This window comes from Maylandia zebra, linkage group LG13 (genome assembly GCF_041146795.1).
Source record: "Maylandia zebra isolate NMK-2024a linkage group LG13, Mzebra_GT3a, whole genome shotgun sequence".
Lineage (NCBI taxonomy): Eukaryota > Metazoa > Chordata > Actinopteri > Cichliformes > Cichlidae > Maylandia > Maylandia zebra.
This window is the reverse complement of record NC_135179.1, coordinates 3,226,507-3,253,550: the sequence shown is the minus strand read 5'-3', so window position 1 is coordinate 3,253,550 and position 27,044 is coordinate 3,226,507. Positions and strand designations below refer to the sequence as shown.

Genomic DNA, 27,044 nt, shown 5'->3' with positions numbered 1-27,044 from the left:
GTGTAGCCAAGCTGATCTGCGATAAGATTCAATTTGCATGACTTCAAAGCAACAAATTTCAAACCGGAGGGGTTTCCCTAAATTGGAAAGCAGCTCGCGGTTGCCATTAAGGTAGACTTAAAGGAAAGCCTGTGACCCTCATATCCACCACACCATGACTGCTCCGGCAGGTTCTGTGACGAAGTCAGGAGGAAACAAGTAGGTCTTTGTTGCCATTTTTCTGTTTTTGGACAGCACAGCCGAACCTGAACAGAGAGCCCACTGTGTTTGTGAGCTCCTGGGTGTGGTACAGCGGTGACTTTGCTTTGTGTCACAGCTGAAGCATTTTAAAGATGTTCTAATCATTGTTTAAGTGTTTGCTGTGCTCTGATGGTGAAGACTACAGCGGAGGCCGTGCTCAGAGAATGTGAAAATGAAAAAAGGTACCATGGCGTAAAATCAGGGATGTCGAACTCCAGGCCTCGAGGGCCGGTGTCCTGCAGGTTTTAGATATCACCCAGTTTCAGTACACCTGAATCAAATGATTAGTTCATTAATAGCCCTCTAGAGAACTTCAATGCATGTTGAGGAGGTCCTTCACCATTTGAATCAGCTGTGTTGGATCAAGGACACATCTGAAACCTGCAGGACACCGGCCCTCGAGGCCTGGAGTTCAACACCTGTGGCGTAAACCAAGGAAAACTGACTGTTGGTTCAGCATGTTGTTAGCATGATCGTGGCCCACTCCTTGTGGAATTTAGCTGGTGTGACGAGGTTTTCCTCAGGAAATGTGGCTCAGACAGAGTCACTGGTTTTCCTCCAGTTTTCCTGATTGCAGCACCAACACGCAGGAATAAAACAGGACATTTGTTAGACTGTTTTTCTTTCTACCTGCCTGCCATGCAAACAACTGAAGAACATTACTGTAACAGCACTGTGCTTACTGAATATTGTACAATGATACATTACTGTAATACTGAAAAACATTATGTTATGATTATAGTAAGGCGTTAGCGGTGTTGCTTAAAACGAGCGTCCCTAATAAAGATTTCAGCAGACTGGGACTCTTTCCTGCTCGTCATACACAGATTATGTGATGAGCGTCTGTGGCCACTCTCACATGTTTTTTAGGCTACTGCTATTAAAATATCCACATCCTGCATGTGAATATACAGAACATGTATATCTGAGGTGAAATTAGGTTGCAAAGACACACATGCATGTGTGTATCTTCACACATTAGTGCATTTGTGTTCTTCTTGTTTGTTGGGCTTTGCTGCACATTTTCAACAGTGACGCTATTGTTTCAAATGATTTTGTTCCCTCTGCAGTTTTACACAAAGCTTTGGATTCCTGTGTAAACACACTTCAGTTGCAGTCATCACTGACACCTATAACACGTAGTGTGTTGTATTTTTCTTCCACTGTGTGTATTTCTGACTTCCTCATTTTTTATCGTCATGTCTCTCGAGTGTAACGTGTCATGACTCACTGTGCTAATCTTAGCATTTCCTGTGTGTGTATTTGTGACTTATGTTGTTTTGTGTGTGAACATGACTCTTCATGTTGAGACAACTGCCTTCATGATTCAGAGGCAGAGCCTCAGCTACATCGAACAGCTCTCTGTGGTTAAGCACTGTGACGCGCTCCCACTAACAGTGCTCACAGAGAAAACCTTAGGCCTTAAAATCACCTATAAACCTCCTACATACATCACTACCTGTGGATAAATCCATGCTTTTGTGTTTCAATATAAGCATTTAGAAAGTAAAACGTCTTAAATGAGCAGTTTTTCTGTGGGAATTTTGCATTGAAAGACTAACAGGAAACTAGCAAAGCAAAGCTGACACTTTTTAAATATTATTGTTCTTTAAAAGCACACAATCTTTACTTTCGGTGTGAACATGAACTTCAGCAGCATCCCTTCTGAAGTATCATTTGTTGGTTTTGGTGTCTTTACAGTAACAAACTGACTTGTTTGCTTCTTTTGGTTCAAACTAAAAGGCTAACGCTTCACAGTAAGAGAGAAAGTCATCGGGCAGTGGGGCAGTTTGCAGTCAAGGGCAAACTGAGAAATGAGGAAGGGGTTTCTGTGTCAAGTGCAGGAGTTCAAGTATGCTGGAGTTGTTGCTGTGTGGGGGAGGGTAGAGCAGGAGGCTGTCAAAGGAATTGGTGCAGTGAGCTGAATGCTATATCAGCCTGCCGGTGAAGAAAGAACTGAGGTTAAGACAAACCTGCTGGTTTACAGGTCAGTCTAAATTTCTGTCTCATCTGTGGCCATGAGCTGTGTGACCAATGGCATCATGGAAAAATATTTCAAAAGCAAAGGAAAAGGCTTAAAATGAGCTGTATGTGAGGCAGTACAAGAGGGAGATTCAGTTTTAAGCAGTTTTAAGCAAGAGTGGAGAACGGCTGTCTGGTTTAGCAGATAGGAGAAGAGAGCGAGATTGAGCTGGAAAGGATGTGCAGCAGGTTAGGATGATTAAAGATAGAGATGGAAATGTGCTAACGAGTGAAAGGAGCTTGTAGAGAAGATGGGAGGAGCTCCTAAATGAAGAAAATGAGAGAGGGAGAGAGAGGATGGAAGACAGTTAGCGAATTGGGAAGTGCAGAGAATTAGTAAGGAGGAAGTGAGTGCAGCTGTGACATATGGCGATGTCAGAGCTTTAGGCTACGTCCACACTAATCGTTTTCTCTCCATTTTGGCCTCCCGTCCACACTGAGATGGCGTTTTCCTCAAGGAAAAACGCAGCGTTTTGAAAACGCTCTCGAAAACGCATACATTTCAAAACTGAGCTGTCCCGTCACAGTGTGGCCACTCGAAAACGCAGACTTTCTATAATGATGACGCATTTTAGTCATGTGATGCAGTCATGTGACCAATTACGGAGGACATTATACAGCAGTTGTTTTGCTTTCAATTTTGACAGATCTATCTGGGCTGGTGTGGACGTAGTCTGAGTGACTCCAAAGGGACAAAGTGGGTGAGCCACACCATGCTGATATGAGAAACAGTTTCTTCATGATGAAGGTGGGGATGGACAGTCTGAGGTCAGGCAGGAGTGTCTGTGGACTATGATGTTGCTAACATTGAGATCTGTGCTGAGAGCAGGGAACAGGTGGAAGGTGGTGTCTGAAGGGTGTCTATGTGTGAGGAGGTGGAGGGTCATTCATCTTACACAACGAAAGAAATCAGCTGAGGTGGTTCGAGAATCTGACCAGGATACCTTCTGGGTCTTTCAGGGGCATAAAAATGGGAGGAGACCCCATAGCACAGTGGAGAGATTATTTCCACCGGCTAGCTTGGGAACACCTCGTGGCACCTCCAGAAGAACTTGATCTCGGAGGAGACAGGAGATGTGAGCATCTGTGCTTAGATGGCTCCTCCTGTGACCTGGGCCAGATAAGCAGATGGAGGAATAATGAATGAGGAATCCTCTGGTAGTTACTGAGTCAAACATCGGTTTCCTTACAATTCCTGATCCAGGACTTTACATGGATCCAGTTGGAAGATACAGCAGTGAATCATTAGGTCGTGATAAGTTTAAACCTAACTTTTCATTTTGTTCCTGAGTTGATCCTGATGAACTGGTACCTTTGTACCAGCCTGTCATTCAATGAAGAACTAAATGTTCCTGTAAAACTGGATGGTTTCTTTTATTAGCTCTGCTGCTAAAGTTTTACAGCTTTTAAAATCAGTGTTTGGAAGAGGAGTGATTAATGTTCACACCAGCAGCGTCACAGTAAAATAAAAGTAGTAGAAATATGAATGCCTCCATCCTTTTATTGTGCACTTATGAACAAAGCTATGTACGTGATGTCTCCACGTGTATATGTACACTGATACATGTGGAAGTCGTGCACGTGCAGGCCAAACAGGAGGAGGAGATAATGACGCTGTTACAGTGAAGCGCACGTAACACCTCACACCTGGCTCCGCCCTCTGTATACATTTCCTCGTGCTACCCTCCTTCTATCCCCCATCGATGAACACGATCAGTAAAAACTAATCAAACACACGCCGATCCAAACAAACCTAATACCGTGCGTTCCCACTGGCTGCTTATCATTCAGGTCATGAACTGAGGGGATGTTCTATCTCGTGACCTTTAAACTTAGCATATGCTAACTATTTACAGACAGTCAGAAAATACATTCAAATACACACAGGAATGCTTATATGCACACACAAACTTGTATATCTCACTGTGCAGTAGGGGAGACCGGGGATAGTTGTAACATTTTTGACATTTCTGTCTGTAAATTGGAGCTCGTTTAAGGTAGTGGATTCAAAATGTAATGCAAAGTATTTACATGTCTCTGCTATTAAATAGTGCAGCTATTTTCTCTGCAGCACAATTACCCATTGCATGGTATGGCCTCAAACACAAAGAGTGAAATGTTACAATTAACCCCATAGTCTGGGTTAGTTGTAACATATCCTGGGGTGAAATGTAACACAATGAAATAAGGGTACTGACAAAACATTAACATGTAATCTTTGTTTATTCAACACATGAATGCACTTAGAGCCATTTATGTAGCTGTGTGTGTGTGTGTGTGACAGAATGCAGAAATCTAACTTTTGAACATATTCCAACCCCCCAAAAAAGACAAATTATGGAATTTTCTGCAACTGAATATTTCATTCATTTTGGTTGGTCTTCCTTGAGTTTGGCCTCATTGGCTCAGTGGGCATTATAACCTACAACTCTTGCACCAATTTTGAACATAACAATGAAGCTGAAAAAATGTAGTTGTTCACCAGCATCACAATTCCATTACTTTTTATCATGGCTTACCTTGGTGTGGTTTGCAAAGTGCTTCAGAAAGATGAGGAAATCTGTTTCTTGCACCCATCCTGATTTATTTCCACTACCAGTACTTCCTACTGGTCCATCTCTGACACAGTGGTCTGCATAATGTATGTGTGGGGAACACAAACAGTGGAGGAATTGTGTTGCCAATGGCATTAACCGCATATACAAAAGCGACCAGTGAACCTCTCTCTGCTGATGTCGTTGCCCCAACTTGTTTAATATAAGTTAAAGTAATAGTGTGGTAAGTTGTAACATCTGCATTATTGTTACAACTAACCCAGACTGTTGCTGTTACAACTGACCCAGACTCCTATAGCCATGAACTAGCTAACATTACAGCCAACGGCTAAAACATTAGCACTAAAGACTTACACAGAATATATCCCCATAGACATACAAATAACATAATTTAAATTTGATGAGTTTAGCTGCAAAGCAGATAATGCTATTAAACATTGAAATAAAGTAGAAAAACTTACTTTTTGGCATACAAATTACTTTTTTTCGTGTTAAATTGTCTGTGTTTGACAAAATGTGCTGATTTTTCACATGTGATAGCAGAACTGAATTGGGCATGCACAGGATGAGTCACATCATTTGAAACTTAGCCCTGATTGGAGAAATTGGAAGTGTTACAACTGACCCACGTTACAACTATCCCCGGTCTCCCCTACCAATGTTACCTTCTAATTGAGCACAACTACACACCCACATCAGCACCCACCTGGTCACCCAGTTTGTTCTGTTTGTTTTGTTTCTGGTGGAGGAGGAGCAGCGTGCGCCTCTTGTTTTTGTTCTGCAGTGTTTTCATCTCAGCCTGCACGTTTCATCTCTGCTGAGGCTTGTCTCCTCTCCTCGCACAACAGTAATTATATATAACTATATATTTCTTTGCTTCTTATTCTGTATCAGCTTGTTCATTCGTCTGTTTGTAGGAGAGCTGTTGTAATTCTAAAGCCATTGTGCAGTCTGATTTAGCATTTCTTTTGTAGCACACTGGGCTGGTTTCAGGTAGCCTGATGATCAAAGTAAACGCACTCTGTGTAGCCAGCGCGTTCTGCCGTCAAGGGCGATCATTGGTTAAATGTGATCATGTGACTGATGCAAGCCAGATCCTTTTATTTAGCAAAACTGTGATTAATAGTTAAATATTATTGTTAAGGAGCACAGACAGGACTTCGCGTGCCCACACACTTTAAAAATAATAATAATAATTTTTTTTTAAAAGTTGCCTCAACAAAAGGGCACTTTGGGCACCCATCAGGAAAGGGGCGGGTGCTCAAGCCCCTCTAGCCCCCCCCTGCACGTGCCTGCTGTGGGTGTCTGTAAGTGTGGACCTGATGACCATCTGCAGAGACAATACTAGGGTGAATTTTGGGAAGTGATTCCTTTGAGCTAACAAGGTAAACTTTACTTTTACTGGCTTTGGGTTTGTCATGTTGTGATGTGGTGATGATAGCCTGTAAGCAGGAGGTGACCGGGAGCGGGGTCGTTGGGTGTCATCTGCATAAAAATGAACCGAGATGAGGACTGACTGTTTTTACATACACCCTTATTTGCCTGTTCTGAAGCCCCCCCTCCCGTGAAACACAAACAGCTGGAGTCTCTACACTTCAGACTGAGCCACTTCTGTCCTTGTTTAGCATTTGTTGTATTTATATAGAGCTTTTCTAGTTTTATTGACCACTCAGGGTGCATTTAAACCAGGCGCTACATTAACCTTGTTCCAAAGATATTCAGATGTTCATCCTGTCCACCTAAACACTTTGCATATGATGCTCCACAGCAGTTTAGAATCTGGGATTAGCTTAATAGGCATGTCTTTGGACTGTGTGAGGATGCCAATACAGACACAGCGAGAACTAGCAGAGGCCACATCTGAGTGCCCCAGTTTACCAGGAGACTCCAAAGCTTTTGGAGTGAGCTAGCTGGTCAAATGTCTTTGATTTATAATGAGAACAATCAGACGAGGTGGAAACTGAAGGTTGAAAGGACTGATTTCATCTCTTTACGTCTGAGAGGATTGGATTTGTTTTTGTGGCCTTACTGTCACTGCAGGGGAGGTTCCTGTCATGTCCATTGCATGACTTCTGTCCACTCCTGGATGTGATGTGAACTCCGTTCATATTTGACCAGCACTGGACTCTGAGCTGCACGTGAGCTCGGCCACACATTTCTTAGCTGCTAGTGAAACTATATGATAATGTAAACAACGTGATTGTGTAACAAAAGCATTAAGTTTTAATAAACACAAAGTTACGCAGTGGCATTAACAAAATTAACAAAATCAAAATTTTAGTAAAAGAATGAAGAATTCAAAAGAATGAATCTGTGTAACCAACTAGTATTTCTTATCTTTAGTAACTTTAATGTCCAATGTTTAAAGATTTAAATGTCTAATTAACACATCGCTCTCTAAAGGAAGGAGACAGAAACTAAAACTACTTGTTTTATGTAGATGATGTCAGGTATAATCCACAAAAGGATTATTATCAGCTATGAACTGTCTCTCGTCTGAGAGAACCTAAAAACCAAAAGCTGGAAATGAGCATCATTAAGAACAATAGTTTCTGCGCTTTCACCAGGTGGATGATGAGGCCTCGGACATAATACAGTAATGCGGATTAGCCCGAGTCCCCTTCTTCAGTCCTCGTTCTCCCTGTAGAACTATTGAATAATCACTGTCCTTGAAAAGCTTTGCACCTGGTTGAACGAGGCATTTGTGTTGTTTATAACCCAAGGCTTACACCAGTTTCAGTGAAGAGTAAAGTTGTCTTCAGCACAAAGCCCTGCAGGCAGGGTGGATAGAAGCCACTTTGTACGTGTTTTTTACATTTGCATATAAAAGGTCCAGAGCCTTGTCTCCCCTCCTTGCCCCATTAGCAATTATACAAATGTTGTCAGGAGCAGAGAAAGACAAATAGAAGGATTGGCTGAAACCTCCAGATAAGCCTTTGAATGCGCCTGGCTGTTTTCTAGCCTTGCAATAATAAAACACGTTACATCCCACGCTGCTTCTGCATTGGCGGAGAGTACATTCTCGTGAAACAGAGTCGCCTCATGCTAACTGCTAAGTGGTCAGTGGCCCTGTTGCATACTTGCTCCAAGCGGGTCCTCCTGCAAGTGTGGGAGGACCAAAACTGCAGTTTGCTGAACGGCCACTTGATGCTGTCACTAAAAGTGAATCAGTGTGCTACAGTTTTAATGAATGAAACTTGGGTATTTTATCAATATGTTTCTTGGCAAACATCTGTGCTACACCCATACAGCCATACATAACTGTAAATCCAAATCTCAGCTACCTTTGACACTAAAAACCAACCTGGTACAAAGGGTTTCTTGCCAAAACAGCCCTGATCCATCGAGGCATGGACTCCACTAGACCCTAAAGGTGTGCTGTAGACCTTTGAAGTCCTGTAAGCTAAGCGGTCGGCCTCCGCGGATCAGACTTGTTTGTCCAGCACATCCTACAGATGCTGGATTGGACCGAGATTTAAGTCAACATCTTAAACTTGTTGTTATGCTCCTCAAACCAATCCTAAACCATTCTGTGCCAGGGTGCATTATTCTGCTGGAAGAGGCCAGGCAACACCATCACACTGCCTCTGATGGCTTGCCTTCCTCCCATAGTGCATCCTGGTGGCAGGTGTTCCCCAGGTAAGCAACACACATATCTGGCCATCAGCGTAAAAGAAAAAGTGATTCATCAGACTGGGCCACCTTCTTCCATTACTCCGTGGTCCAGTTCTGATTCTTTCATGCCCTTTGTTGGTGCTTTTGGTAGTGGAGAGGGGTCAGCATGGGCACCCTGACTGATCTGGTGCTACGCTGCTCCATACACAACAAACTGTGATGCTCCGTGAACTCTGATACATTTCAATAAGTACCAGCAGGACCTTTTTTGGCAATTTGAGCTCCTGTAGCTCGTCTGTTGGATCGGTCCACACAGGTCAGCCTTCTCTCCACACATGCATCAGTTGGCCCTGTCGCTGGGTCACCACTGTTCCTTCCTTGACCACTACAGGCTGGGAACACCCCACTAGAGCTGCAGTTCTGGAGATTCTCACCCAATCAGCTGACCGACACAGTTTGACCATCATCAAACAAACTCAAATCCTTGTGCACGTCCAATTTCCTGCACCAAACACATCAACCTTGTGGCCAAAATGTTCACTTGCTCCCTGATATATCCCACCCACTGACAGGTGTGTTATTGACCCATCAGTGGTCTAATGTTATGTCTGATTGGTGTACAAGATGTATTTTGGGCACAAGCCCAGGGGTCCACATCACTGGAGGTTATACAAATATGAGGACTTTTATTTTAAACTTCAGGTATTGATGTTTTTCCTCATCAAAATAAACATGTTTGTTTGTGGATCATAACAGACTGATGATAATATTTGGTGGGATACAGTGGGACCATGTTTTGAAAGAAGACAGGAGGACAGACACTGAGGACCTCCGGAGAGCAGAGGGAGAAAGAGGAAGGAGACACCTTGCGAGTGGAAGGACACTTTAAATATATTATTGTTTGGCAAAAAATGCATAAAAAATCTATTGGTGCTTCATTTTCCCCTTTACTTCAAATTCTGTCTGACATGTCCTGATGTATACTTTGCATTTTTCAGCAAGTTAATTCACTTTCTGATCACAACTCTTTCCTGCACCTGAATGCATGGTTGATTTTTGTCCAGTCAGAACATCCCTCACAAAGAAACCTATGGTGCAAAGCTGTGCTTAGCAATCAGTTAGTGTCGAGAGGGTAATAAACGTGTTATAGAGTGGTTATGCAGCCATTCAGTTTATAAGCTGGACTTACTGTTTGGGCTCTGCTGTAATTGTGTATCTAAATTTATCATAGAAGTTAGAAATGATGGAGAAAGACTCATAATAAAGTGCAGACGCGCTGATGATAAAAAATTCTTTCATTTTCATTTACTCGCTTGAATTTACCACATCTGCCGAGACAGAGTGCAGAGGAATGTAAACAGGAAAACCAAATGAAGAAAAGGAAATGAGAGCAGGCCGTGCAATAAAAGGGAAGACAGTGACGGCGAGTGTAGGAACCTACATTCGTACACAAACGGAATGAAAAGCTGACGGGCAGAAAGAGTTTTTGTGATGATCCTTCAGGAAATTACAGGTTTAAAAGGAATGTGGATCCACGTGCCAGCAGGTGGAGGAGAGCTGAAGCCCAAAGCCAGGTTGACTTCACGATCAAAGCGTTGTCTCAAGCTGATACTGGATCAGCTTTTCAATTTTTATGCAGTTGAGCCCACAGTGAGAAATGCAGCAGCAGGGTGGTGATTCTTAAGGAGACCTCCAGGTCAGATTCAACAGTGAAGGTCAAAGTGAAATCTGCACAGATCACTCAGCACAAAGAAAAAGAAAGCTCCACACAGTACATGTCCATGCAGAGTGGGCTTGAGTTCACACATCCACTCAGTTTGTTTCATTACGCACGTAAAGGATTTCAAGAAATCTGACAAACTACGTCTTGTAAAGAGTTTTTCACACTTCACAAAGTTGCATTTTCTCCTAAATTTAGAACAAAATATAAAGCATTTGGCCTTGAACACTTCAGAAACACGGTGTATAACCAGAAACTCACTCCGGATAGGATCACTTAGGCCTCCAGTAACAGTCTGAGGAACACTTGGAGGAGGATAAGCTAATAAGTACAACTGGATAACGATAATTTGATGAGTCATGGGGTAAAAACATCACTGTCTTCATCCATGGTATGTCACGGTACTGTATCGTGCTTTGAGTAGAGAGTTTTCTTATGTAAAAGTTATACACATGAAAGCTAAAGATGCACTCCAAGAGTTAAAGCGTGATAAAGAGAGAAAATATTCCGGCTTCACCCTGATCCAGCCCGAGGACTTTCCTTTGTGCATGCCAGCCGGTCACCATTCTTCCTGCTGAATATGAATCCAGCACGAGCAGCCGCACGGACAAGTGAAACGAGGGAAGCGAAATAAAGCCCAAATTCCTGCAGGCAGCTGAGGCGTGTTCTGTTTGTAGTCACTCCGAATGTACAAGAAACGCATCTGAAATCTGTGGAGCAAGTCACACGTCCTGAACGCAGCTGATCAAATTAAGGAAGCTGTTATCTGAAACTGAAACTTGCACGTGGGACATAATGCATGGACGAATGCATTGTGTAGATCAGTGAGGACTGACCAGTCACTATGATTAAGCCGGCTTTAACTAAACTGTCTCTATGGGAAGATTTTTAGTGTATACAGGTGACATGATACCGACTAAAAGCCTTCCGGCCATTCAGACCTGTGTTAAATCCATCTGATGTGACAGAGATGGATTTTTAAAGTAAAACTATAGAAGAAAATCTGTAACTCAGCATGACTATTTACTATGTTGCATATAATAAAGTCTTGCCGTACTTTCCCTTCTTGTTTTGATTGAATAAAAGCCCCGCCCACTCCCGGTATAGGCACAAATAAATGATTCATCTCAAATGTTTGTAAACACAAGCTTGTTTTGCTGCTGTGTTTACAAACATCAGTTATGTAATTGGAAGAATAAAGTATTCAACTATTAATAATATTTATGAGATATTTAAAACCAGCCCATTAATCATTTTGATGAGTTGAGGGTTTGAATTCCTGCGGTGCATGCTGCTCACAAGCAGACTATATTTTATACTTGTTAGCATGTAAACCTTGTTTTTAGGAGTCTTCAGTGTAATTGCATGAAAGACTGACTGTAAACAAAACCAGAGAGAAGCTACTGGGATTATGTTTTTCCCCAACACGTGTAAAAGCTACCAGCGTTTGTTTCAAAGACAGGTCTGGACTCGTAACATTTTAGCACAAATATAGAAATTTATTTCAAAAAGGAAATACATAACGACGTGGTGCGCGTCGGCAACACACGCCTTCAAGTGATACACAGAAGGCCGGGCACAGAGCTTTCTTCAGTGAAGAAAATACATAAGCTGTTTCAAAACAGAAAATTCTTGATTCCAGCCACACATACTGTACACTCATCTTCAAGAATTGCACTTCTAAAAGCAAACATTCGCTCTTACATCATTTCTTTCTTAACATACCAGAACCACAGACGTTTCCAAACTTCTCCCCAGTTTGAAGCAACCACTCACATGCAGCGACTTTTCTTGAGACACAATAGCAGCTCACTTCCATCATATTACCACTCAAACATTTTAGCAGACAAATATGTGCAATTTACATGGAGGGAAAGAAAGGGTGGCATGTCTTAAATATTAAAGTTTAGCCATTTTTAATGTCCAAACGTTTAGTGTGCATTTTTCATTAGCAATGAATCAACTGTGTTTTCTGTAGTAGAGAAGCATAATTACGCCATGCGCTCCCCATATTTCCCCCTTCAATATGAAGGACTTGATCAGCTCCATTTACAGATATCACATTATTAGGGACATCTCAATCAGTGCTTATGTTACCCAATCCGTCAGGCCCTCCAAAGGGGGCTCCCCATTTATCTTGGCTTGTACAAATAATTTGTATTTTAGTGGGCAGGCACAATGAGAAGGCACATGAATATTTTACAACAGGAAACCCGAAATATTCGTCATTCTCCACCCATATTTCATCAATCATTCATCATTGTCCTCAATCGTTACAGCAAAAACCAGGTCAGTTGAGAACATTACTGCTTCAGTTTAGTCTCTGGCTGCGAGTCAACCCACAGCTGGATTCGTACTGAATGCCCTGTCAATGTCTGTTTGTGTTCTTCTGCTTAATGCCAGTTCAGCAAACATGCCGCAGGTTTCACCAATAAGGCACTGTGTTATCGATCTGACCCCAGCTCTGCCAGCCAGGAAACAGTCCGCTGGACATGCGTGGGCTGCCGAACTGATCGAACTCGAGCTCCACTAACTTGACCCCCTCATTTTTCTGCTCTGGGGACTTTTTCTGCTCAGCAGAACCGAGGGAGGGCCGAGTGTTCAGGTCCTCTCCGTTCCAGCCGATGTGCTTGAGCGCATAATTCTTGCCGTCATTATTGTCCCAGAAGGTCTGACCCTGGGTTTTGAAGCAGATGCAGAACTCCACCCGATTATGCGGCGGGATGAAGCAGGGCAGCTCCAGGACGAATGCGAAGGTGTCGTTGTCCTGGGAGCTGTACACGTTGTTCATGAAGGTGCAGTCGATGTCGGTGAAGCTGACCCACGAGTCGTAAGTGACGCGCACCACAACTGTCTTCTCAAACCCGATGTTCCTGACCTTGATGGTGCCCGTGAGCGAGCGCTCCTGCAGGGAGCAGTTCTCCAAGCAGACCGAGTTCTGGATCAGGCGGTTCCGGAAGCCCAGGTAGTCGGCCGAGGGCTGCTTGAAGTCTAACGCCAGGCTGCGAACCGAGCTGATCTTTAGATCCATTGTAGCCGTTTCAAGGTCTGTCATGTCGAACTGCAGCTCATCTGCGATTGCGTCCAGGTGCTTGCTTTGATACGGCTCATCATCGAATTTGGAGAAGACGTGGATGACGGTGAGCGACATGCCCTTTGTGTCTGCAAACACCACTTGCTTCTTGCCGGCCTTGCTGTTGTTCCAGCCCACGCAGTTACCGTCATCTTTCTGCTGGTTGCTGAGGCAGGGTCGCAGAGGTTTGTAGAGCTGCTGTTTGCGGTTATGGGTGCTGGACCGGTTCACCCGGTTCTTGGCCCTCTGCAGGTCCTCGTAGTGGCTGAGGAAGCCTCGAAGAGGAGGCGGAGAATGGCTGATGTAGAACCGCATAGCCACATCCATCGGCATTACTGGGCCGGGCATCGCTGATGGACTGAAAGATCTGAGCACACTGACAGAGGGAAAAGGGGGAAGGAGAGGTGATGAGGGAGAGGATAAAAGTTCAGAGAGTTAGAGAAAGTTTCAGGGAGATGAAAAGAGGAAGACACGCGACATTAGAATGATGCCTAATCCAAACAAATATCGCTTAATTTATCAGCTTTCAGCTCTAGTTTGATAAAACTTGTTAGCATGTCGCCAAAAATGGTTGTAAAATCCATCCAGTTTCTAAATAGCTTAACTTTATGCACAGTGAAAAAAGAGACGCATCTATTTATGTTTTCCTTGTTGTTTGTCAGCTAGGCTTACCTTGTAGCACTCATGGAATAAAAATAGAAGGCTCCAAGAAAAAGAAAAGTCGGTTTTTAAAAGTTCTCAGTTTGACTTTTGCAGTTTGCAGAGCAGATTTTCCTATGAGTGCATGCTGCAGTCACTCCCCCTCTTCTTCCTACTGTCTCGCTCTCTTCCTCCCTTTCAGTGCCTGTGCTGCTCAGCTCTCAGGGATTTCAACTGCCACATAGAGATAATTAGCATATTCAGTCATATGGTTCCTGAAACAACCAATGGGAAGTAAGTGGAAATCTAAGTCAGCCAATCAGCTTGAGTTTGACCTGGCTGTCAGCCAGCTGATAGGGGCGTGTGGCCCTGCATGGGCCTCATGGTTGAGATGCCTCTGCCTGTTGCCTCAGCTGCTATTTGAGAAACATGATGGACCCCTGCTGGTGTTAGAGATGACTACTCACTGCAGAGTGCAGCATATCCCCTGTGGCTCCTCCTTATCATGACTGGGATTCCCTTTACACGAAACAGCAGGGTTATTCGTGTAAGAGCAAACGCACCGAGAGGAATCTTGAAACCGATATTTGGCTTGTTTAATCCAACACAGGGATCCTTTGTAATATATTTTTATATAATACAGAATACAAGCAAATTGGAAAGGTGTTGTTGCAAGGCACCGTCTCACAGTGTTTGGTACTTTTGACCCAGAATTTCAATCAGAGAGCACAATGTCAAAGCCTGAAACAGGCTGGGTATAACAGATGTATTTTAGTATTTAGTATTTATTTATTTATTGTCATTGTCAAGAACAATGAAATTGCGTTTGGGGCTTCCATACAACCCCAAAAAAAGAAGAAAATAATAAATACCCCTTAAAACCCAAGTGTACATATTTAACCCAGTGTGACTCCAATGCAATAAGACAATCCTTAGCAATAATGTTCGTAGAAATTCAGACAAAGACCTGAGAAACATGACAAAATACAACAATGCAGATGGACAAATCTGTAGTGATGTTTCCAAGTGGTTCTGAAGTTCTTTGGTGCTGTCGTTGTTTTTTAATGTCAGCTAACAGAAAAGCTGCATTCAGACTGTGTGGGTACATTGCTGTGACACAGGCACAATAATTAGTGCAAGGTAAGAACGTCACACATCAAACCTGAGGCACCAACAGTTGCAAGGTCGATTATAGTAACTTGAATTATCCGAGGTGAGGCCTGCAAGTGGGTGATTTTTGGCTCGGGGCTTTTTGCCTGAGGCAAAGCCAAAGAGAGAAAAGAAAAGAGTGACAGCAAACAATATAAGATTTAAATCACAGCACTGTGACGCGTGCGGTTATTGTGATGTCCATAAGCTGATTGTGTCGACACAAGTCTGGTAATCCTTGTTTGAGCGTAAACTTTATTTATTGTGTCATCAGTAACAGGAATATTGGCCAAAACAGCATTTGTGACATCTCTGAGAGCTTTGACATGTTGCTGTTTTAGACAATTGTTTTGGGTCACTGACCTCCCCTGCCGAGAGACTAGCTTAGTTTTTTGTAATGGTCTCTACAAATGGCTGGTTGCAGCTTGGGAATAACTAAAGATAATAACATTGTTTTTCTTATGACAGTGAATCTGAAAGATGCCAGTGTTTGTTAGTTAATGCCATGCAGCACCGTAGCTAAACCTAACCATTGGTTTCTCATGTCTGAATCAAATGACAAAGTTTTACAAAGTGTAGCCATGAAATGTGGACAGAGCAGAATCATGTTTATACTGTAGCTTTCAGTGTAATCGCACTGACAGAGAAGTGTTGAGAAAGGCTCACAAAAAGCATCTCTGGTTCCTCGTACTCGCAGTTGTTGCTGTTTTCACTTTCAGACATTTAGACAGAGTTTTATCGATTTTTCAGCCGTGGGTTAAACATTACCATCTGAAAGTTTGATTAGACCCATCAAAAAAGATTTTTATCAAACACAGAAATAGCCAAACCCCGGGCTAATGGCTGTATTCACGTTTTGTTTTGTTTTTTGTTATCATTTGGGAGGAAGGTGAAAATTTGTAAACTCTGCTCTCTCCTGAGGCCACAGCGAACCAAAATTAGGGGGAAAAAACCCTATTTGAACATGCTCCATCCACCTCAGTTCTCCAGATTCTTCCGAACAAGCCTAAAATTAAAGATCTGACTGCCTTCTTGCCTTCATCCACCTGTAGCTACATTGTTACAGCACAAGAGAAAAGCCACAGAGTTTCAAATTAGAGCGATGCATGTTTTCCTGTGTTCTTCAGGTCAGAGGGCAGGATTCCTCCTGAGGCTGAGGGGTCTCCCCCCTTTACACCGCCTGTGTACGTCTGAGTCTCCTGCAGAGAGACTTTAGACTCAAAGTGACATCCACGCCACTTTCACATGGGCCTACGGACAACAGACACTACTTATCACAGCCTTGTCTGTCTGAAGGTCCATATTGACACGGCCTCGGGGTTGCATAATCAGAAAATAGATTTCTTTATATAGAAACATCCAAGTAAATGTGACAGATGGAAAAACCCAAATAAAGTGCTGTAAAGAAGGCAATGAAAACAGTTCAAATAGCAGCTTTGCATAAGAGGTTAAATAAAGTTATTATTATGGTTTATTTATAAAGATTCCTGAAAGTGTGAAGAGCACATGTGACTTTTTTTTTATTCACATAAACCAAAGAAGATTTTATTCATATTTTCACTCAAAAGATAAGAGAGAAACAAATGCTTGATTCTTTGGGCGTGCTCCGTTTGTGGTCTCGATGCAGCACATTATGTTTTGACTCTAGTGATCATGCAGTGATCATGCCTGAGCTGCAGCTCTGGGTCATGCACTGTGAAGACAGTTCAATATACCCACGTTTTCTGTCCGTTATCTGTTATTGCCATAACATGATATTAGAAAAGACTGTAGAAGTCAAATATAGAAAATAGACTGAAGGTAACTCAGCTGCTGCTCAGTTACTTTTAGTATCAGTTACCTTTAGTCAAGTGGCAGATCAAAAGTCTAGGACCACGTGCCTTTAAAAGGCCAAATCTGTGCAAACATGTGGATTCATTGTAACTTTGTGTCAGGTAGTCACACTGTCCTGATGTTCTGACGGCAAAGCCAAACTAACGTTCCCTTGTTGAACGTGGTCGGGTTGTTGAACTGCATAAACAGGGACCATCATCGACCATCCTGCGTCTCTCCCTGATCTAAATCCAGTTGAGAACCTTTGGGGATGGATGGCGAGGGAAGATTACAAACATGGACAACAGTTCCAGACTTCGTGCGACCGTTTGCACCACTTGGAGAAATGTTGCATCAAACATGCTGCAAAGAATTGTTGAAGTGATCGATAATAGCAGTGAAGCTTCTCATTACTGAGTTTGTTTGGAACTGTTTCTGTTTTCGAGGCAGTTTACGGGTTTTTTGGAGGTGTGGTCCTAAACTTTGGATCAGCTGTAAAACAGCCTGTTTCAGTTTAAGCATTGTTTTCAATAAATTTCATGCTCAAAAAATGTTCTGTCTCACTCACATTTCTTCTTGTTGCATGTTGAAGCTCTACTTGGAACCTTGTTAAGATCCAACCATGCAAAATATGATTTTTTGCATGGTTGATCAGGACTGTATAAAAACAGAATTCAAACACTGGCTTAGTTTATGTAAATTAATAAACAACATTTTAATAAATTTTATCTAAGGTCAGCAAGTACACATAGCTGCTCTGTTTTAGCTTATGGAACAATAAAATATTTTACTGCCAACAGGGAGAAATCTAATCGAGGAGTAAAGTTGCATCTACGAATCAATATTTATGACTGATCAGGGAAACACAGAGACACTATTAAACCCTCATGTTATCTGTATTCATCAGTCTGAGGGATCTTCCTAGTACAGCAATGCTGCTTTAATTAGAACTCATTGGTGATTTTTACTCTCTATGACCTCCTCCAGAGCAAATTGGGTTCACAGTCTAGAAGTAAACCACTGAAAAGCCAAAGTTAACCCTGAAGTTGAGATGAAATCCTCATTTGAAGCTCAGGCCTCTGGGATATAATAGAAAATAAAGATTAAATTAATAATATCACAGCGAGCCTGCAGCTGTACAAGCTCATATTTGGGTTCAATCACATTATGAAAGAGGTGGAGGGGTCGAGTGTATTACCACTTTCCTTCAGGTGAATATTTTGTGGTCACAGCTGCTTAAACACAAGAAAGCCAGCAGTGAAGTTACTGGCTTGAACCTCTTTGTGAGGCAAACACAAAGTGCTAAGTCATCACAGGTAGCAGAGCACATTCAAATCACGGTTCAGAAGCAGCTGGTTGTGGCTTCCAGCGTGAGCAAGAGATGGAAACGATTCTGGCAGGAGGAGTGAGCGGCATTACAAACACACAGCTGATGATTTCACCAACGCTGGACTCGGCCTGCGTTCCTGACACGTGACTCAGATGATACCACACTACTGCTCCAAACTCTTGTCTCATTTTGATCTTCATCTGTTAATTAATTTTGATTACCCAGGTCATTTATCATTAAAGATATGTTGTTTAATATGAATTCAACCTAAGTGTGCGAAGCTGAATTTGTAGCAAATGGTTTGTGTTATCCAGTGTAAAGACAATCGTGTTAGAAGGCTAAATGATCATGAGAAAAAATAACTTCCCCAAAACGCTGACAAAGCTGTCACATAATTGTTGTGTTGATTAGTTTGGTGACAAATTTGGCTCCTTGAGTTGTTTGCAGTTATAGTCTAAAGAAAAAAAATGAAGGCTATTAATTGTGAGAAGTTAAATGGTATTTATGCAACACTTCTACTACGAGCACATCTTTTCCTATGCTCACTTTTAAATGGTAAATGGCCTGCATTTGTATAGCGCTTTACTAGTCCCTAAGGACCCCAAAGCACTTTACACATTCAGTCATCCACCCATTCACGCACACATTCACACACAAACACAAAAAATGCAACTCGGGGTTCACGGTTCTTGTCAAAGAATACTTTGACATGTTTTGCAAGCCGCTCTGCAACCCTCCTCCAGCTTTGAGTCAGTCAGTGTCACGGTGCCTGGGCTCTTCGTGCACAAAGGTACGTATGGCCCACAGCGGTAACTGGGTGGAACTTTGACTGAATTAAACAAGTTCTCCTCACTGGCACGCTTTTCTTTGTGAGTCTGTGGACAGTTGATTTCATGTTCAGCACTTTAATTCCATTCATTCTGTTGGAGTTTTGTTGATAACTTGCTGAAGCGTCATGTAGTATTCATAACCAGCCACTTTACAGTACAGTGGGTGAAAGGATTGGGTGAGCTGAATCAGGCTGGACTAAGCTGTTAGAACTGAGTGGACTCACAGTGATACTGAGAGTTGGAACAGAAACTAAAAGAAACTTTGGTCTGCATCTGGACTTCTTTAAGTTTCTTGAAATGCTGCTCCAAAAGCAGGTTAGGCCTTGAAGAGTCCAACGTTAGAATCAGAGAGAGGATAGGTTTCCATGTTGGTAGGCCTGTGTAACTGGGGCTTTAACATTCTTCATTTTCCCAGCGACTGCCATCGACATCATTTTCCCTCACAGCCGGTGGTGCCAGACAGTCATCATTAACCCGAGTTCTCGGCCTGTGTGACTGCGGCCTTATTCACTTGACCCTGCATCCTCACCATCATCGTTACACGTCCAAAGTGGCAAGTTAATGTCATGTGATTTGTGGTCACATGTCTAAAGAAAACCCTCATTACTCAGTGGAACAGATCTCAGAAACTGGGAAAGAAAAGTAACTTGTGATTGGTTAGATTTAATCCATGACGGATGGATGGAATATAGTTTTAAGTGACCATGTCAGCATGTTAGCAGTGACCATGTTAAACACTGTGTCCTGGATGGTTTTTATAAGCTTCTATAACCCAGCTACCCTCACCCTAACCCTCCGTGAAGCTTCAGTATATGTATCGTTATCAGTAATGGAGCAGTAGTCCTTACACAGCAAGAACTTTCCTTTTAAACAGTTGCTTCTCATTTCTGTACATTTAATCGTTAATAAAGATTCTAATCAGACCTGCTCACGCTCTGAAACAACACATACCATGAAGTCTTTTGATCAGTCCTTGCAGCTAAAAGCCGATGTGTTTTTATACAATATAGATATAGAAATGCAAATCACTGTTTTTGTTTTATTTTTACACATGTATTCAGGGCGCAGTTGCTGGGTCAGGTCGCTGGTCCTCTGATCTGGATTTTGGTTGTCACTGGATGCCTTGTTGGCTGCAGTCTGGTATTTGCTTGAGTGGCATGTGTGAGTGATATAATCAGCCCAGGCTGCACCAAGGAGCTCCATCCCCAGATAATATGGCGATTAAAAACAATGAGTTTGACTTTCCCGGCATGATTACTGAAATTTTCAAAGTGTTTCGCAAATGACCTGAAATGCAACAGTGAATTCTGCTCATAGCGTTGCCAGTTGGCTGCTGGTGAAACCTTGACGCTCTTGAACAATGCAGTGTGACATCACTGGACAATGCCAGAAATAGAAGCACGCATTAGTGCTAAGACCTGCTGAGACAGTGCAGGCACATCAAACGGGCCACTCGATCCCAAATGGAGCGAAGACCTTTGACGGCTTTAGATGACAGAGATATTACAGAAGGACACAGGATCTGACATTTTAATTCCACTTTATAAGCAACAAGAATCCCGTTATTACTCAACACCTGAGCAAATTCATCAGCATCAGCACTGTTGCTTGGGGATTAGCCACATGCATGCGTGAGCACCTGTACGAGCGTGCACTGAACTCAAACTAGCAAACGCCAAACAACTGCATCGGCTGCAGGGGCAGAAGGCTCATTACTCTGCAGGAACATCAAGCATTTTCAAGCACTTAAGTGGCAGAGTTTAAAAACTCCAACAAAAGCTTTTAATTTTTAAATATTTGGAGAGAAATGGGACTAAAGGGCCATGTGTTGGTTTAAGAGAAACTCTTGAATACATCACTCACAGGTAAATAATTAATGCTCAAAGAAAATTTAAAACCATTACTTTTATTGTTGGATGCCAACAGACACATTATATGTAAATAAATATTTAATAGGAGCAGCGAAGCAAGCACTCAAAGGCTGGACAAATTAAGTATTCAGTATAAATCGGATTTACAGGATTGCTGCTAAAAAAAGGTTTAACAGCTGCCTGACAGTTTGTAGAGCCTTTTGAAAGCTCTGTTATCACTTCTTAAATGTGGGTTGACCTTTAACTCGCAATAATAAACAGCAATAACACTGATGTGTACCAAAAGAGTTCACTACGAGCTACTTGAATTCATCATTTCTTTCATTTGTTCCCCCGAGAGTGGGTGTCCTGCAGAAATCACACCATGAGGTGGAAAAGGATAATATCCTTGTTCATGCAAAGCATGATAATGTAAAGTACAACAATATTCTTTGGTAGCATGAGACAAAACTTGTACTTTAAATCATTAAATTGTATTCAACTGGAAAACTAAACTAAATACCAAAATAATGTGAGTGTGCGTGAGACTCAGATCACCTTGTATGACTTTAAGGTCTGACTAGTCGTATTTTTGACCGTACAGCTCATCTTACAGAGGCAACTGCCGGTCTGTTCTCACCTTGCTTCACTGCAGGCAAACACAGGTCCAGGCAGCAACATACTCACATTTCCTGTGAGACCTGCGCTGTTGCCACAGCATGAGTGAGAGATATTTGAAAATGCTTGGCAAGTGTCAGAGAGTCAAAGCCAGCAAGTCCAGCCAAGTGTAATTGGTTAGAAGACCCTGACCGACATTAATAACCTACAGGTTCCCTTTAGTTCTTCTAGATCATGACTTATTTTACAAGAACAAAAGGCAGACATCCATGACCTGAAGTGTAGGAGTGGCTGGGTGATGTAACAAGATGAACCAACAAGAGAATGACTGAAAACCCCAATAATAAAAAATAATGGTTAACCTGAGACACTGCTGAAAAAGTTTAGCTGCTTAAAACACAAGCATAAGCAGGGATTGATTGTCTGGAGACGGTTGTTGCTGCTGAGGTTCTATAATTTCACTTTTTGTGTATTCTGTCAAAGTTTTCTGTACTTCTGAAGTACAATTCCAAAAGGAATCTTTTTAGCAATCTTTTCTTCCAACAGTCTGTGAATTTGCGACTGGTTGAACCTATGGAAATATGTTATATATTATAAAGAAAGATTGGTTTCTTATGTAGATGTAAATATAAAAGCAAATGCATTCGTAGTTTCCTGCAGCTGCAGTTTTGACCCGAAGCATCAAACCTAATGAAGATACTGAAACAACATCCAGCAGTCCGTTTAATTTGAGTGACGCAAAACAATAGCAAAGCCCAGGGCTGGTAGATAGATCCACTATCAAAATAGAGATTTTTATGAGTAAACTCTGGCAGCTATTTAGCAGCTCTGCAGGTAAATGCAGGTCATTGTCTTTGTGTTTGTCTTGGCACAAAGTCGTAGGTGTGTCTGCAGCAAACATGACAATGTGCATGTGAGATCTTGTTTTTGTTATATGTTAATAAACGTTAATCTGACCTCTTTTAATACAGATTAGGGGATCGCTGTTTCAAAGCTGTTGTAATCCGAGACACTCTAAACACAGCGAGCACGTCTGCGCCTCATGACACTGATAGAGCAATGAGCCAACTTAGCCTTTACAACGCTCGTCTCACCCTGACTAAATCCTGAGTCTGATTGCAGATGTCATTTCCAGTCAGACCAGATTGCTTACGCAGGGAAAATCTTTAATTAATTCCTAAGACAATCATTAATTAATGGCAGGACTTCTTTGAGCAGTTTTGTAGGAATGGGGTCTAAAAGACACGTTGATGGTTTGGAGGAAGTAATTATTGAAGTTAACTCAGAAATATCAATTGGAGAAAAAGAATCTAACTTAACATCAATGGTACTAAAAGTAGCTGTAGATAATATTACATCTGTGAGATGATTATGAGTAATTTTTTCTCTAATGATTTCTCCAGGCTAAATGATGATCCTCTAAATTTGTGACACGCCATTCCCTCTCCAGCTTACGAGTCATCTGCTTTAGGGTACGTGTTTGAGAATTTTACCACGGAGTCAGGTACTTCTGATTTGAGGCCTTAGTTTTCACTGGAGCTACAGTATCCAGAGTCGTACGTAGTAAGGAGGTAAAATTATTAACAAGATAATCGACCTCTGTTGGGGTAGCGTTCAGATAGCTGCTCTGCTCTGTGTTGGTACAGGGCATTGAAGATGATAACAGTGGGTGGACTATATTCTTAAACTTAGTTACTGCGCTTTCAGAAAGACATCTACTGTGATAAAGTCTACTCTCCACTGCTGTGTAATCAATTATTGTAAATTTAAATGTTATATTTAGGTTATACTTTTACTAAGGAGCCGGGGCTTTACTAATGGCATAGTTCAAGTAGTGGCCACGGATGGGCTCATTGCACGTGCGTTGATTATCCCAGATGTGAAGCTTCAGGGGCGGAGACCCCGAATGGGTCCCGCCCCCAGACATTGACAGCAAAATACAAACAAACCTTGGTGAAGTCAGTGAGGACTGTGACACTTTTGGTTATTGGCCCTAAATAATCACTTGTACATAAACCGACTGAAGAGATACTGTCGAACAATTTTAAAGATCTTTCCTTTCTTACCCGTTTATCTTAGCACAAATTCAAACTTCCTTGAATCTGTGGCACCTGAGGCTTAAGACATCTGTTGGTGTATGTGGTCGAGTGTCTTGCTGTGAGAATTTCCTAAGCCATCAAACCTAATCTTGTCCAAAGAATCTTCAGGATGCAATCTGTCACTCCAAATAGCAAACCACCAGAAAGATGCCATCTTGGTTTGAAAAGGCTTAATCAACCAGAATAACTGACAACACCTGCACAGGTATCCAGAATCACCAACCGCTTCAGCAGAATTGCCTGTCATGCATGATAGAAATTCCCACCTGTTGCTCCACTTGTCACACCCAGCTGCTGTTTTCATTATAACCTCTGGATTAACTCTGAATGATGATTCCATTTCTAAATAAAAGCAACATGAGACAATTAAAACCTGGAAAAGAACCACTGACTTTTGTATGTAGCTCAGTTGCTAAAACAAGAGTTAAATGTGAGTTAGGTAACATTTGTTTCAGTTTTGGAGCCTTTTCTTTACTGCCAGTGCCCAAACAGACTGGATCTAACATTAGCTTAGAAATGGAGTCCACTAATCACTAATGCCACCAAACAACTCTCTGCCCAACCCACCAGACTCCGACACAAACTCCACGTCCAAAAAGTGACAAAGCAAGCTGGGGTTGGCTCTCTAGCTGCTATGCTGGGTATCAAGTAATTAGTTCACATTAGCAGGTGGGCTAATCATTCTCTTACACTTATCCAATTCAAGGTCATGCTGCCCTCGCCAGAAAAACAGCCTTTAACAAATCCCATCTGGCCAAACACACTGATGAGCGCAATCAAGAGGGTTATTTCATTAATACCCCATCAGCTCAAGCTTCAAGGCACAAGCTGATGGCCGGACCTTGTCCTTCAGGATTTTCTGGTGGAGAGTTCAATGAATTACATTACATTACCATCAATTATATCAGCAACAAATCAGCCCCAGGCCATCACACCACCACCATGTCACCATGTCTGATTGTTGCCACGATGTTCTTTTTATGAAGTTAGTTTTACCCCAAATCTAACGGGACTCAAACCTTAAAAAATTCAGTCCACAGAATATTTTGCCAGAAGTCTCGGGAGTCATCCTGATGTTTCTTTCTTGTGAGATGGGCCTATGTGTTCTTCTTGGTCAGCACTGGTTTTCCCTTTGGGACTCTCCCAGGCTGCCGTCTTTGCCCAGACTCTTTCATAGTGTCAAATCATAAACTCTAACTTAGCTGAGACACATGTGGCCTGCAGTTCTTTTGAGGTTGTTGAGGGTTCTTCTACAGCCTTGGAGTAGTTTTGTGAAGGTTCGCTGTTCCAGGTTTTGCCTATGTGTGGATAAAAGGTCTCACTGTGACTTAGAAAGGCTTTGTAAGCCTTTCTAAGTCTTACAGATGTCAATGACTTTATTTCTAAGTTGTTTCTTGGGACGATGTTTCTTTGGCCTCAGTGTGGCAGTGAAATTGATATCAGCTTTCCAAAACTGTGATTAATCGCAGGTAATTAATGCGTAACAAAGGGAGCCAATTACTTTTAAAATATAATCTTTTAGATTCAGATACTAAGGTTTGTATTCCTCTTTAACCTTTCACACAGGCCCTGTTGAACTATTTGAAGAAATGAGGTCAGTCCTGGCCCCACATACATGCACAAACATTATGCATTGTCCATTTATATATAGCTCACTCTATGTTGGAAAATTTTCAAACACAAAAAATATGTAGAACACACACCTACACACACCTACACACACACCTACACACTCTTGGATTTTGTCACCTCATGCTCAGGTGATCCTGAAATAAATAGCCAGCTGTCTGAGGCCAGAGAGTAATCTGACTGATGTTTGACCGATGTTGCAGCTTGTGTAAATATCATGACAGCGGCGTGAGGGACTCACAGTAGCGGTCATTACAGGCCAACGCAGGAGGATAAGGCAAGGTCAACAAGTCTGTCTGCTCCATGGTTGTTATAGCTAACTACAGCTAAAACACTCTAGCTTAATTTTGTCAGATACCAAACTGAAAGTATTTTAATGCACCTGAACCAAAATTAAATACAAACACACAGAAAGTGTTTTATCTTATTCTTTATTAAAACCAACGTGAGCATGCATTGGTTCGTATATTTAAAAGGTGAAGCCACTCTAAAAATTAGCTTAAGCTAAAACAGATCTAAAGCTGATAGCTGAAAACAAAGTTGCACTAATAATGACTTTGAGAGTGCTGTGAATGCTGTGTCTGAGGCATTTAGTCAGTTGAAGGTCCAAAGGTTTCTTCATTTGCCAAACTCAAACAATAAGAGCGTTATGAATGATCCGTATTCTTTTAGCATCAACAAAATGATTATTGCAGCACCTGAAAGAGAAACCACGTCCATGCATCCATGAAGAAGAAGGTTTATGAGGTTTAGCAGCTAAAAAAAAGCACAGACAATTTAATATCAGCGATGTTTGGAAGGTGGTAATGATGTGCTACCTGGTGGTGGCTTTAGAGCCACATTAGCCTGGTATAAACACATTAGCACAGATTTCATTACTTCCAAACAGCTTTATTTAAGCCCCGTCGGTGTGGTTGCAGAAATAGTTAGGACTCTTTCTAAAGGTGCACCTTGCCAGCTCGCCTAGTCACACGTTTTCTCACGTGGTTCCTTTCTGTTAGATCATAATTGGGTTTGTCCAGTCACCTCTACTAGACTCCTGTTTTCAAAAGTCCAAGATGATTAATAAACATGTTTACAGCCAGCTGCAAACTTTTGACTGAGAGGTGAATCAGAATCTGCATGCTTATTGGCTAATGACTTATCAATCACAAGTCGTTAGGCAGTGAGTATAGTTGTTCTGACACTCACGCTGAGCAAAATGTATTAAATAAACGTAATGTTTTATCGATTATAGCCAGAAATGAATGTAAAACTAGCCCATAAGCAGTAAAGTGTTTACAGGACCACAAGTCTTTTTGCAATCAAGGGAGACGCCCCCTAGTGAGCATTTGAAAGAATGCAGGCCTAAAGCACTTCCACTTCCAAGTGGACCTGGAAGCTAAGTCCATGTTTTATTCTTTCTGTGGTTTAATGATTTGTTGTTCAGGAAATCATGAGCCTCGTGCCTGTCCCAAAAAAATGGGAGCGAGGCAGAGCAGGACAGCATGTTAAAAAAACAAGTGCTTCATCTTGACATAGCAGATACTTGGATCAGAAACACAGTGAGCAGGTGAAACAAAGTGAGCTTGTCTTCCTGAGGTCTTAAACTGTAGTTGTGTGAAATTCCTGCATTTCAAATGCTGCTGCAGCGCATACGGTGTTTTAGGAAGTGGTCAAACATGAATTCACACTTTACAGCTGATCACACAGGAATTGACACAAGACTGAAGTGTGTTTGTAAGCAGAGGAAAGCTCTACGGCCCTTTCACGTGTCACTACAGGCACAAAATAGAAACGTATGCCTCCAGGGGTATAAATATCTTTCACTTTGGGGTATTGGTGTCACTCGGACATCATATAACTCTCCTGCCCACAGGCTGT

The 27,044-nt window shown here is 42.0% G+C and overlaps 1 protein-coding gene across 1 annotated transcript; it reads right to left on the bottom strand.

Annotated features, from left to right (window-relative positions):
* Positions 1 to 11,630: 11,630 nt before the first annotated feature.
* LOC101469455 (protein phosphatase 1 regulatory subunit 3C-B) lies at positions 11,631 to 14,084 on the bottom strand. The gene is made up of 2 exons (XM_004570634.2): positions 13,898 to 14,084; positions 11,631 to 13,601 (listed from the first exon to the last, which is right to left on the bottom strand). Exons 1-2 carry the CDS (start codon positions 13,909 to 13,911, stop codon positions 12,578 to 12,580), a joined length of 1,038 nt encoding a protein of 345 aa, XP_004570691.1. The 5' UTR covers positions 13,912 to 14,084; the 3' UTR covers positions 11,631 to 12,577.
* Between the last annotated feature and the right edge of the window lie 12,960 nt (positions 14,085 to 27,044).